Source organism: Triplophysa rosa, linkage group LG16 (assembly GCF_024868665.1).
Source record: "Triplophysa rosa linkage group LG16, Trosa_1v2, whole genome shotgun sequence".
NCBI classification, from domain to species: domain Eukaryota; kingdom Metazoa; phylum Chordata; class Actinopteri; order Cypriniformes; family Nemacheilidae; genus Triplophysa; species Triplophysa rosa.
The window spans coordinates 5037784-5052200 of record NC_079905.1 but is presented as its reverse complement, the minus strand read 5'-3'; the positions used below and the strand labels follow the sequence as shown (position 1 = coordinate 5052200).

General features: G+C 41.4%; 1 protein-coding gene across 2 annotated transcripts; it reads left to right on the top strand.

Annotated features, from left to right (window-relative positions):
- The first annotated feature begins 1142 nt into the window (after positions 1-1142).
- On the top strand, positions 1143-14326 carry shisa7b (shisa family member 7). 2 transcript variants are annotated; one of them, XM_057354390.1, is made up of 6 exons: positions 1145-1878; positions 4641-7845; positions 7926-8083; positions 9511-9567; positions 10477-10662; positions 10862-14326. In XM_057354390.1, the coding sequence occupies exons 2-6, from the start codon at positions 7160-7162 to the stop codon at positions 11659-11661; spliced, it is 1887 nt and encodes a 628-aa protein (XP_057210373.1). In that variant the 5' UTR covers positions 1145-1878; positions 4641-7159; the 3' UTR covers positions 11662-14326. The 2 variants fall into 2 exon arrangements, with proteins under 2 accessions (XP_057210374.1, XP_057210373.1); XM_057354391.1 differs by lacking the exon at positions 9511-9567 and having other exon boundaries at positions 1143-1878.
- Positions 14327-14417: the final 91 nt, after the last annotated feature.

Below are 14417 nucleotides of genomic sequence, written 5' to 3'. Positions count from 1 at the left end.
AAATCAAAAGTCAGTTATATTGCAATTGATGCAAATTTTAGCACCTTGTGTCCTTAAGCTCTTATATAAGCCCTATGGAGCGGTTTCCCGGAAAGGGCTTAAGCCTATAGAGTCCCAGACCAACTTAAAGGGCTAGTTCACTCAAAAATGGAAATTCTGAATTATTCACTCACTCTCTATTTATTCAAAACTTGTATAAATTTCTTTGTTTGGTTGAACACAGTGAAAGATTGTTAGAAAGAATGCTTGTAACCAAAAAGTTCTTGGACCTCGTTGATTACCATAGTAGGAAAAATGACAATGGTAGTCAAAAGTGCCCATGAACTATTTGCTTTTCTACATTCTTCAAAATGTCTTTAGTGTTCAACAGAACAAACTAAACTTTTTCCTTCTATGGAAGTCAATGGGGTCCAAGAACTGTTTGGTATAAGCGTTCTTCCATATATCTTTCTCTGTATTCATCAGAACAAAGAATTACACACAGATCTGGAACAAATCGTGTGAAAAAAACATTTTGGGGTGAACTTTAAATGTTAGAGGTGTCTAAATATCCTAATTTAACTTAGGCATAGTGCTGGTTTAAGATGATCCTTGTCAAAGAAGCCGCCCTATATGTCCATGCAAAATTATGTTCATCAAATTTCCTGTATTTTTATTTTTTGGAAACCTGTGCTTTTTCCATGTTTAGACTAAATACCACTTTTACATTGTGTTACCTGGTTTTTTCACTCCAAGAAATAGCTTACACTTTGTTATAGTTGTAGAGAACGGCAACGATCAGAAAGCACCTGTCAACCTTGGAGAGAAAGAGACATCTCTGAAACTGCGCAAATCCTTTATTAGATGTCATGAGAAGCTGCGGTTGCCACAGCAACCTACGCCACAACGGAAGTGCAGAAACGTTCATCTATAATCTAACCCTATATTTGCTCTTAAACATCAAAACAGTAAAAATCCTGAAATTCGTGAATGAATTCTCGCGCGATGAATTGCGAAACTGAGATTTTGTGAAATCTTTAAGCGCGCGTTTGCATGCGCACAGGCGTCGTTTTATTTAGCCTTAAACCCCAATAGGTCCAACATGAGCAGAAAAGACGTTCTCGGCCAATAAAGCGTGCCAGCGATTGGCAGATCATTTCCAACATTTAGCAAATGAAACCACGTGCGAGCCTCGGCTCGCTCCAATCAATTGATGTAAACTGAGCGAAGCGGACCTTTGTGGGAGCAATTGGTTTTCCTTGCGTTTCAGTGGAGCGGAGGTAGATCTTTATTAGTGATGTGTGGAGCCCATTGAATTTGTATTGAAAGCGGAATAATAGAGCAGATACGGTCATTAAAATAGCAAGGGAATCGGATATTACCAGGCGCGTCTAATTAATCTGCCGTTTTATGATTATTTGGCGACACACGGATTAGATTTGTGCATGTCAATAGCGTTTTATTTGAAGAAAATATTTTTACCTGGAATAATATGCGTTTTTGTCTCTTCGGACAGTAAGTTGCGCATGGTTGATATTTTTGCCAATATTTTGCAATTACACGTCCACTTATTTCTTTCACCTTGACTATATAAAACTATATTTTGAAACGGTTCATTTTTTTTGCACGAGAGAAGCGCTTGTTTTTTAGCCGCGAGATACTCTCCCATTGCCAATGCCACAAAACTGCGTCTTTTTTCTACGAACCAAGAGCTGTAAAACGCAAGACCCCATCTCTGTGAATATTGCATCGCCTTCTAGCGTGCTGCATCATCTCATTTGATTTGATATCAGCAAAGACTGATCACTTTCAACAGTTACGGTTATTTTTTTTAAATCTCAGCTTCGAGACCATTGTTTTCCACAGATGCAAAGCGGACAGCTGTTGACACACACGCAGGTAAGACGTGCCTTCATTTTGTTCCTGTCCGATGCTGATGCTGATGCTGCTGCAACGTGCGCGAGGGTCGCATACACATAGGTCGCGCGCTCGATTACAGCTCGTCTTATGCGGCGTTTTTGGTACATTATTGTTTAAACGGACTTTTAATAAAATTGCAAGAGAATATGTGCATGACGAGTGTGAGATTGAGATGCATAGATGTCATTGGAGCTCGCGCAGCGTGTGTCCTCCACCACTGGAATTTTAATTTCCTCTCACTGCCATGATGCTGCTTAGTGTGTAGCCTATAGCAGCATATAGTCTGTTTGTGTGTACGTGTGTGTGTCTCACTTATAACTATGGCGCATCGTCAACACCAGCAGTCAAGTGTTGCATTTAAATGCCCGTAACAAAGCAAATCTCGACGTGTTTTAAGCATGAAATGACTAATGCGTGTCAGCATCCGTTTCTTTTGTTCTTTGTTGGACAACGAAGCCGAATGTTTGCACTACGTGAAGACTTGTTGCTGACTAAAAGACCTTAAATCCTGCTTTGGTTCCTTCTCTAAGGCCTACTGTTCTCAGCATCTCGTTTCTGCCCGTCATCCCTTCATCCCTCCATGCCCCTGTTGTGGTGTGCGCTTGGTCGTAAATTGGTAATGGGCTGCATATTGGTCTGGCATATGTCACTTGCACCTGTTTGTGGATGGGACAGAGACAGCTGAAGTTAAAGAAAGAGGGATGATGATGGGGGATAGAGAAAGACAAGAGAAATGACTATGGATGTGTACTGCGGGCTACCTAGTGTGCGTTGCTATAAGAGAGGAACAAGCAAACTAAGCTAGGAGGTGATCTATCTGCCCAACTCTTGCTCACTGCAGCATATCTATTCTAAGAGAACACGTTCGACCCACGCACTGACAAATAGATGGAGAAAAATAAAGTGTGTGTGAGGTAAACTAGTAACTTGGTATTAGCACCTATTGTATTATTGCTCCTGTAAGACATATCGCTGCATTGCTCCCTGAACTCTCTGTAAGTCGCTTTGGATAAAAGCGTCTGCTAAATGACTAAATGTAACAACAGAGATGGAAGAAAAGTGGGTTGTGGGCCAATGACAAGACCCCTGTGTCTTTAAGACCCATCAAGTGTGCGAGAGAGAGTTAGTGTGTATGTGCATCTGCAGATGTTGTAGTGCACGTCCTCAAGCTCAGGCTTCTCGGACTCTGTCTCTCCACTTCACATCATTGGCCACACGTGGCGTTGCCGATGGCAACCCCGGAAGATGCGACTTGCCGAGCATAGCCAGTCAGTAAAGCACACTGTAAAGCGCAAGTGGGGCATTTAAAGGTGCGTAACCTTGTGTTTTGCTCATTATTGATCTCATTCCCCCTCCCACAAGGGTCCCAAAGTCCCATCCTCCCTCATTTCAGCATCCTTCCTCTCCTCTCAACAGGGTCTCTTTCTACCCTGCCAACCCCCCACTCTCCACACATCTGTGACAGTGTCACCCCCCCGCTTCCTCTCCCTGCATCCTTACCTCAAAAGCTTCATCTCTTTGAACATATCGAGGCTTCAATATGTTCCCAACAACCCAACGAAAGCCTTTTTAAATCAGTGTGTCTACACTCGTATTTATTTGGTGTAGAGGACATCGCTGTATTGCATCAGCGCTACTAACATGTGCGCTTGTGTGATGGCAAGAAATACAGTGCGTGTTAGTCACTGTCGTGGCTTTAACGTGTGACTCAGTATGCGCGAAAGCAGAGGTCGCGCTGCTATATGCATGAAATATGGTGTGCATATTGCATATGCTTTGCACTTTGTTGATTGTGAAGGATGATGTGATTCACCCTCGTGTGATTGATTCTGATTTCAGAAAGAGTCCTAGTGTTTTTACAGCTTGTCATTGTTTTGAATATGAGGGCAAAACTTATAAATGCAAATGCACATTTTTTCCTTTATTGATGGGTTTGTTGATCGCAGTTGTTAAAGGGATAGATAACCCAAAAATGTAATCATGTATTCACCCTCAAGTTGTTCCAAACCTGTATGACTTTCAAGATATTTTGAAGAATGTTGATAACTAAACGTTAGTCCCCATTGACTTCCATTGTATGGACACAAAACCACAAAGACATTTCTCAAACTATATTCTTTTGTGTTTCACAAAAGAAAGAGTCATTCAGGTTTGTGAATAAATAATGTGAATAAATAATGATAGAATTATTATTTTGGGGTGAACCATCCCTTTAAATCTAAATGTGAAATATACCAATGTCATCATAGTTGGAGTGGTTGGCATGACTAATCATATTATATCACAGTATGAGTAGTTTTATAATTCTGAGTAGTGATATCGTTATTTTGGCAGGAAAGTTGATGTAAAAATGTCTTATATATTGAATAAAATAAAATAAAAATTTCATTATTTTGCTGTATTTTTCATAAACAATACCAAAATCATTATTAAATCATTTATTTGCAAATTCTTAGGGTTGTATCTTTTTGTAGATACTTGTATAGAATGTTAAATTTGTATTGAAATATTGAGTACATACATTAGTCCCTTTCTAATTACCCTATATGTCAAATTTGACATACAAAGACATTGTGAAAAGTGTTGATGACATCATCAGTGTATGCAGTGTAATATGCATTGCATCAATACATTTTTCATTTTATATTGAATTATCATTGAAATGTGTCTGAAATGTCATAATGGAAATTTCCTCCACATAGTAGAGATTGATTAAATCTTAACTTCCTTCTGTCTTACAGTGAAACTCCAAGACTGACAGAGGAAAACCGAAACCAAGACGAAGAGCCATCAGCCTGGATGAAATAGAGTGCAGTCCCAGCCGGGATTACAAGTTGACTTTTCAAGTAGATGAACTGTCATTGTTTTTGTGAGCCAGGGGCTTTTTGAACGGATGCTGATTTGCACAGAGTGAAGATTTTGTCTTTGTCTTTTTGCTACCAAAACCAGTGCCAAAAACTAACTGTGCCAACCAGAAGCAAAACATAATTTCCACCTTTTAACGACACCAACGTTAATTCTCAATTGTGACCAATCATTTTTAGGACAATAGCATGTAATGTTTTCTTTTCTGTCAAAAACTAAAAGCGGCTTTTGCTCTCCACAATAGGGAAAATCGTACGTTATTGGTTAGTCACGCTTTATGTAAGAGTAGATGTTAGTAATGCATTAGCCTGAGAGGGTTTGCCTCCTGATCGATTGATCGATGGATGGACGGGTTTACCGATGGCTGGCACAAGCCTCATTAAACTTTCCAAAATGAGCTGCTGCTAATTCTTTTGATTAGTTGTCACGTTCCTCACCCATCAGATCTCTTAAGTCATCCATCTCGAGAAATCCTTTATTTTGCTCCTCCCTCCTTTTCCTCGTCCCTACAGACTCTGCACGTTTAGAGCATGCAGCAAAACCCGTACGAGAAGTAAGAGTCTCCCTAACTCTAAAGGGTTAAATATTGAAGCCATACTATTCATCAAGCCATATTAACGTCAAGGTCCCTGTCATCATTGTGACGCATCGGCTCTGTCATTCTTGAAGAGCAGGTGCATGGGAATATTCAGGAATACTTTTAGAGGTCGTTGGGTAAGACAGTGGTACAGGTTTGACGTCGTGACGTATTTTGCCATATTCACCAGCGAGCCATTGACACGTGTACTGTGTTGCCGGTGGGACAGAATCAAAGTTCGCCCCACTACTTGAGGAGATACTCTAACTTTTAGAAGAGGTTTGTTAGTAGAGAGAGAGAGACATTATTGAGTTTGCTTGTTGGTCTCCAAGTGTTCCACATTGACGAATGAATCCCGATTTGTTCATGCCTGTACAGTGGGCTCAACCATGCTGTCCTGCCAGAACCGGGCCCAAGCCCCCCTTGGTTTTATTCTGTTGGGTTGAGCTAAATCCAGAGCAGAGACACTCTCGCAAGAGGGTCCAACATACATAGGCCCTCTAGTTGACAGCCCCTTTACCTTCACTTAGACCATCCTTTCCTTTCCTTTTTTCTCCTGAACGCTACTTCCTTTCTGGTCTGACATTTGTCGTCAAACCAGAAACCACCACACCTGCTGCTTGTTACACTTCGCGAGTGCCCTAACCGACTACACTCTTCCAAAGCCTTTGTAATGAGCCTTTGTCCAGTGGTGCCGCCTTTAGAAAAGTATCTGCTCTTCCCCGTTTCGAAGTTGTGAGGTTGCGCTTGTGAACTCTTTGAAGTCGTCCTTTCATTGCTTCACCCTACCTTCATCTCAAGCCTCAATGACTTCCTGAAACTACAAAAAAATGAAGTACTTAGTATTTTTCCATGTGAACTTCTCGAGAACTGACACTGTTAGCTTGACTATTTCGACTGCACAACAGAACCTCAATGACCTTGGCGCTTGAAAGGTGTTCTTGTTGGTCTCGCAGTCATTCGTATTGACGTCAAAGCCTAACCAACTGAGATTTGTTTACGAGACAACAGCAGTTCCTGGAGCTGACATTGAACATTGTTTACAAGTCACAAGGCTAAGTCGTTGAAACTGTTTCCATGAAGTTAATATACTATTTCTTTCTATAGACTTGTTTAGTGAGTCATTGTGTAAAGCAACTGAAGTGCCAACCAGACTAGAGAACATTTGTGAAGACGTTTAAGTAGACTTTGATATATAGTTTACACTCGAGCAGAAATGTTTACATGTTCCCTGTATAATAAACTCAGATTGAGTCTTGAATGAATTAGTGCCATAGATCAGTTCATTTTGTTTACAGGCCAAACAAATCATTCAAATGTTTCTTCCTTCTTTTTGCATTTAAATCATTTCCATATTTTTAAAGCTGTTATTTGTTGAATTGAGAAGATTTTAATTCTCTTATAAATCCAAACAGTTTTGTGCCAAATCAGAGTTTTACGACATTCCAACTTATCACACCTGTTAAATTCAAGCAAGCATAAAATGTATATAGCATATATAGATTTACCTCATTGTTGTTGATGATTTCCACAGAAATGTTTACGCCCTAACTGAGAGCCTCATGCTTTTTCTTTAACCCTGACTCCTGCACTTGGATGTGCATTTTGCATATTGAATAATTTGCATACTAGTGTATGCACACGTGAAAGAGAGATTACCTTGTCTACATTACGTATATATATTGCCACACTGACTTGCAACTTTTGATAGACATTAATTTAATACGTCAGCTTTTTGTAGGCCTAAGACGTCTTTTGTGCAGAGGCTTCACGTTTTTTGCATCTTTGATATTAAAAAAGACACCTCCCTGCATCAAGATGCCATCTGCCGCTCTCTTGGTTTTCCTCCTCTTTGGCCCTCTGGTCTCCACGGTGACTATTACCTCCGAACGCTCCTCAGCAAATGGGGGGCCGATGCTGGTTCTGCTGCGTGGACGTGGCCGCAAGGTCCCTCCTCCTCAGCCCGACGCACGGGGCAAGGAAGCCGCCGCCATGGCAGCAGAGCCAGAAGCTGCAGAGATCCCTCCGAAACCCCTCCCGCAGATTATGCTACCCCGCAACGTGACAGCCGATGCCCTGAAGCCACCCCTGGGTGCTGCACAGGTGGCACCTCCTCCTCGTCGACTGGTGGATGTAGATGTGTGTCAGGGTTACTATGACGTGATGGGACAGTATGACAACACTTTCAACTGCACCAGGGGCACCTACATCTACTGCTGTGGCACCTGCCACTACCGCTTCTGCTGCGAGCACCAGCGCAATCGGCTCGACCAGGACTCCTGCACCAACTATCGTTCACCTGACTGGGCTGTCACGGTGACACCCATCACCCAGCCCCCGGTACGACACGACCCAGATTTCGATCCGCTGCAGCAACAGAGCAACAACACGGCTTATGTCATCGGTGGAGTCATCTCGTTTACGATGGTCGTAGCCATCGGGGTTAAAGTGGCCTTCCATAAACTGTCCCGAAGACCGAGAAACAGAGACATCAACATGCCTAGGTGAGTCTGCCATCTTACAAGATTGCTAGCGGTTGTCATGATACTCCCTCTTACCCCTTTTTTTTTTGCACACCTCACAGAGCGCTTGTGGACATTTTGCGTCACCAATCCAGCCCTGTGCAACAAGGAGAAAGGAACAACACCACAGTCCTCACGACCGCCACGTCCAGCGAGGGCACTCTGGGCTGGCCGTCCAAAAACTTCTACACTCCCATCCTAAAGAGCAAAGAAAACCGAAGTGAGTATGTCTGAAGTAGTTTCAGAGCTGACTGAGGCAAAATATGCTTGATAAAAAATGGAGGAAAATGGAAAGTTGTGTATGTAGAACATTGCTGAAGAAATGGAGCATGGGAACAGCAGATGTAGGCATTGTGGAGCTTGCCAATGCAAGGCTCTATTGTAGAATCAACGGCACATGAAGACCGGAGGCAGGAATTAGTTGACAAATTGACAAACCCAAGCGTATGATGTAATGTAGAACAGACGATTCGTCAGAAATGAGTCAGTGTAATTCTGCTTCAGAGGCAAAAACACATCATTTGACCAGACGTACCCGGGGGAACACGCAACTGATAAATGTAAGCCTGAACGCATTGTAAATCATTTTAGATTAAACCGAATGCATACAGGAAAATGTAAAATCAGATGCAACTAGAGGATCCAAGCGCAGTACGGGATAAAAATAATGTAGGCGATTCATCAGGGATACTCAAACCACATGGCTTGGATGGGGGACTGGGGAGACCACGAGCTGTGAATAAAGTACAGTAGTATTTTTAATTCTACTTGATTTCATGTGGTGTTAAAATGTGCTAAACAATTTTAGGTCTCTTAAACCAGCCCTTTGTTTTGTCACCCTATTCATGAAAACAGCGCTGGTTAGTTTTTGAAAGGACCTTTTCAGTTTTCACTACGAGGTCAAAGTAGCAAATTGAATTTTATTTGAATACATATGCATTGAAAACAAATGCTTCCAATATGCTACATTCTCAGTTTTTTCATTAAAATGCAAAAGTCCATTCATCTTCGGAGCTTTCTGACTCCCGCCCATAGACAGCAACGTAACCGTCATTCTGCGCTTTGAATGTCAGTTACGTCGCTGTCTATGGGGGGGAGTCAGAAAGGTCACTCATCAAAACTATCTTAATTTGTGTTCCGAAAATGAACGGATGTCCTAGGGTTGTCGGACGACTTGAGGGTGACTAATTCATGGCAGAATTCCAGAACACATTCTTTCTTTACTATAGACCAGTTTGGAAAACGTTTTAACATAACACAAATGTTTGAACAAAATACAACCCACAGAACATGTATAACTGAATCAAAGTGTGTAAGATTAAAAAATATTTAATAAAACCGGAAACTGGAGGTGCGTCTGGACCAGTGTTTACATCTTGCAAAGTGGTCTATAACATGGGTGTTTGGATTTGTTGCATTGCTGACATGCAGCACAACTTGTATGACATGTGTTAGGGTCATGAGTTCGATTACCAGAAATGCATGACTTTGAATAAAAGTAAAACAAAAAAGTTCAGGCGGGCCACTGAAAACCTTGTTATAGTCTGGGCTATACTTTGAGCATCCCTGACCTAAGATATTATACATTCAAAGAGGCTTAGCATGTGTTTTATGAACCGGGAATCGGTTTACTCTGCTCTCTTGCAGCTGGGAAACACAATTTTGGCCAGACTGGGTCCAGTCCTAAACGCAACGCTACTATCGGTAAGCCATTGAGCTCAGGCAGAGTGTGCAAATGTAATGCTTGAACAGCAGGCCTGTGTGTGAGCAGTGAGCACCAGTATGAAGGAGGCAGTCGCTGTGTGTTTCAGATCTGTCTGTGTTCGTCTGTCTCTGCCTGTGCTTAAGCTTGGTGTTATTGGGTTGAGTTTGTTTGCTCATTTCCTCCCACTGTTGCTACCCTGATCTGTGTTCTCGCTTTTGTCCTTCACCTAAAGCTGTTTGCAGTTATCACCAGCTTCAGTAAATGTGTTGGCATGCATATACTGAGAATGCCAAAATCATGAAGAAAATGTTTCTTCATGTATTTATATTTGTACAGTATATATGAATTTATTATTTATGAATTGGTATTTTTTTGACGTGAATCTGTTTTATGATGCAAATGTGAAACAACTCAAACGAATGCTCAATCTGCAGAGGTCTTTTATAAATATATTTATTTTTATGTGAAGTTCTCAAAAAGGATGATCTATGAACCAGAGCGATGCTGGGTTCCCTCGTGACCTCCGTGGCCTTGTCTACATTTAATCTGCGGTACTTAACCCGAGGTTGCTCCAGGAGGACGCTCCCTGTAGAGTATTGCAAATTGCTTTGAATAAAAAGCGTCGGCTGATTAACAGTTTCCTAAATGAATAGGGATATTATCAGTGTACCCATGGGGACAGATTAAATAAAGAAGGGTGGTAAAGTGACAAAACAAGAAAGCGAATTTATCGGAACATTTTTCTAGCTATTATCTAGAGGGGTGAAGAACGTAGCATTAAAAGCGCACGTTTCAATAGATCATCCAAACATGATTTAGACTGTTCTTAGACATTCAATCCAGACCTAAAGAGCTGCTTTGAACACATTCGTTGTTGATGTTTCTCATGTTCTTCTTTTTCCTCTCAGAGCGAGTTCCGCGCATGAATAACACCCAGCTGGCCTCCACGGGAACGCTGATCTCCAGCAAGCACAATAGTTCTGGCTTTCATCCCTCCCTCTCTCACTCCTTCCACAACCTCGCTCAGCTACCTCCATCATACGAGACTGTCATGAAGCCAGAGCTCAATCGCTACAGCTCCCTCAAGAGATTAGGTGAGTGTGTGACTAAAAGTGGTATGTTATTTCAGAGCTTTGTTAGTGCTCAGAGGCTCTCTGTGACGATGTAGTGGCATGCTAATGGGCAAATGTTGAGTGTCCCATATGCTTATTGCAAATTTAAATTGCAACTCCATTATAAAAAATTGCTTTTGAAATTGAAGGATACACTAATCGTATGTTTTCTTGAATACAGAGAGAAACCTGGATGAATATTCTGGATATTACAGCTCCAAGCGAGGGCCCAACAATGCTCCGCCCAGCTTCCATTCCTCCCAGCACCACCTGCAGTGGGGCGGTGACTTTACTCTGGGTTCAAGAGGTACCCTACCGCTAAACAAGTCCCACACCCGAATCCACGTGCCAACTTCCACCCCCAACCCCTACCCTTTACCCCAGTCACAGTACAACCCCACTTTCGACTCCACGAGTAAGCCGCCTCGCCGGGTGATGTCTCAAGACCAGCTTCTGGCGCTGGGGGACGGTAACACTCTCTCACGCCTCTCCAAAAACCAGCAGCATCAGTATTACCAACCCATGACCACCAGCAAGAGCGCCAACAAGCAGACGTTGCGCAAGTCTCACGAACGCCTCCTGGTGTCGCCGGACCACCTAGAGGAGAGAATGATGGGCGGTGGGATGATGCCACCCATGCCCCGTCTCACCCACCACCAGAAAGCGCAGTCCCAGCAGAACGTGTGCGTGACACCATCACTCGACCGCCATCACATGATCAAAATGAATTCGCACCCTACCTCCGGCCGCGAGCAAGACCAACCGCACTTGTCGACCGGTCACGGGGCTTTGAAATGGGGGGAGGGCCACGGTTCCGGAGCGATGGGCCACAGTGCGCGCAGGATGGCCTTTGCCACTAAGCGGCAGAACACCATTGAACAGCTGCACTTCCTCCCTGGAGGTGGTGGGGGAGGGGGCATGGGGGTGGGGGGAGGTGGTCAGTCACTAAGAACAGGGAGCAAGAATGAAGTGACTGTGTGAGAAGTGAAAGAGGAAAGATGGCTGAGGAGATGATGGACGGATTAGGTGTGACTGCGCCAAAACGGAGGCAAGACAGTGGAGTATGAAGAAGGCTTTTGAGCGGAGACAGAAATGAAGAACGGGAACAAGGAAGGGAACCACGGCTTTGATATGAGGGTGTAAAGAAGGCTCATTAGAAGAAATGGCAAAAGCTGTGAATTAGAGAAGGATAGAGGGATGTGAAACTATATCAGTTGTGATTTTGTGCATCCCCACATTGCCAAATTCTGAAAAATACATAAAGAGGGGGGTCCGAGATCCTCTTGTGTGTGCCATGTAGTGTTCTGACAGCACCATTCAAACATAAGATGCAAATATAAAACAATGTCAAAAGAGTTAACTATAAATTTAAATAGGGCAAGTTTGTCTCTAGTTACAACATTCTAGCTTAATACCTTGATGTAGAATCGGTTTATTAGCTGTTTTCTGTTCATGTTGAAATCGACAGACAGGATCTTGCCTTAGAGTTCACTGAAACATTAGAAGATTTTTGGTTTGCGATTCAACAGAATGACATCGCACATTGTGGATGTCATGGAGGTGTGTCTTTGTAAAACAAGGCAACGATGGGATATGCTGGATGATACTAGGAAGCCTTCCAAAAGTACATTGAATTACCTCGTGGAGACTAATATTTGACTATTCTCAAAACAGATGACTTGGGAATGGATTGTGACTCGAGGAGAGTGAGAAGTGCAAGTTGAGTTTGCCATCCAGTGACAACATTGACAGCTACTGGCATTCCCTGCACAGAAGAAAGCTGAAAATGTGAAGGACATCAAAAATGTCACTTGTTTTGTGACTTGACTCTTTAGTCTGCACTGTTATATAAGTCCAAATGTCATCAGCCATATTAGACGCTTATTCATATGATATACAACAAAAGGGAAACATTTTCACTGAGAGTTCATATATTGGAGAGTTTTTAGGCTCTTACACTGTCTGAGACTGTGAATCCCTCAAGTTGACATGAATAATTGTCACAGTTTGTTGTTAATATTTTGCATTGTGGATAACATTTTGGCTGTTTTGTAATACCTTAAAAAGGAAATCTGATCATATAATTGATTGATGCATAAATCATGTAATGCAATCTGGACTAAAAATGCAATCGGCAAAAACTAAAGAGATTTGGAATTTGGAAAAACTAAAGAGATTTGGAATTTGGATTTTACTAAGTAATTTCAGCCTTTACATTTGATAGATAAAATCTGATAAAAGCCCCGCCTCTTTCTTGCATGTTTGACCAATCAAAGGACAGCAAACTATGACAGCATCAACCATTCTAAAGTTGTTAGGGTTGTTCTGTTATTTATGAGCATTTAAGAGCAGAGGATTAATTATGGGCATGCAGCAAAAAAGACAACACAGTTTTCAAACTTCATTTGCAACAAGCTGTGCACTACGTAAGGTTGTATTAAAGGGGGACGGGGTTTGGTGTCACAGTGGACAATTTAATTCAAGGGCTATTCTGATACTAATTTGTGTGTGTCTGTGCTTCCGTGTTCTGATGGCTTTTTATCTTTTTCTGTGTCAGTATTGGGGACACGGTCATGCTGAACAGAGGCTACATGCCAACGAGTGTACAAAACTACTGCTACTTCAACTTAACACTTTGTGTCACACTACGATGCATTAATAACTAATCGATGCGTTAGGATTTAGAAGTATAAAAAGGTGTCTTGTTTAACTATATTATACAAAAGTGTCTTTTTGTTAGCAATTATTGTGTGTTTTTCTACTGTCTACGCATCAAATGGACAGCGTTGTAGTGGAATGTGTGAGAATGACTGGCTGAGGAAGGTTACTGGGCCATACTATAGTACTTTAGATCACTCTGCAATGTTTAAGCTTTTATTAACTTTAACCGAAGTTAAATCTGTTAAAAAAGAAAAAAAAAGAGGAAAAATTCAAGTCAATCCCGAATGTTTATTGCCAATTTACATGCCAATTTATGTGCTTATAAACATACATATATATATTTCATATTCTTAATCATTATCATCATGAACTTATTTTTTACTCTGTGATTTTAGAAATTGTTTTCAGTTTTTGGTTTCTCTTCATTTGACTTTCTAGTGAATTCTAACTTTTGTCAACAAAAAAGCAGATGCAATCAAAGTGAAAAGACAAAACGCATGAAGATGTCAAAGCCAGTGTTGATGATGTCATATTGCTGACTTCTGATGTCAAGGTGTGTATGTGTCCAGTTTGTGCGTCTGTATTTGTGTGCTTGTGTGTATTTCAGTGTCTATTTTGGAATGCTTTATCTCACATTTTATTTGACCTTGGATCAATTTCAGGTCGGAGAATGTGCATTTCAGAAAACCCAAGGGATATTAAACCCTAAATATGATTTTATTTTTTAAATGAGTGTCTCTTTGAATGCAAAAAATAAATAAATAAAACGTTTTCATTTTCATTGCTGCATTCACCAAAGTTTTGGGGAATATAACTGAGAGAAAAACATTTAATGTTATTTTCAGTAATAATGTGATTTTTCTTGCCATAAAACACAAACTTTGTTGTAAATGTTTATTTTCTGGGCAAAGTAACAACTGCATAAACTATTTACAGCAAACGGCTTTAATTATTATTTTTAAATAAAATCTTCACCACTAAGAAACATGAAATTGTTTTTTGTTTACATTGACTGGATGTATGTTGAGATAGAGAGCATCAACTGATGAATCCGGAGGTTTATGATGATGTTCATA

Coding starts and splice junctions, on each gene's coding strand:
- shisa7b (XM_057354390.1), top strand. CDS start 7,160: ATGCCATCTGCCGCTCTCTTGGTTTTCCTCCTCTTTGGCCCTCTGGTC. Junction 9,568..10,476: donor TAAACGCAACGCTACTATCG/GTAAGCCATTGA, acceptor TTTTCCTCTCAG/AGCGAGTTCCGCGCATGAAT. Junction 10,663..10,861: donor CAGCTCCCTCAAGAGATTAG/GTGAGTGTGTGA, acceptor TCTTGAATACAG/AGAGAAACCTGGATGAATAT.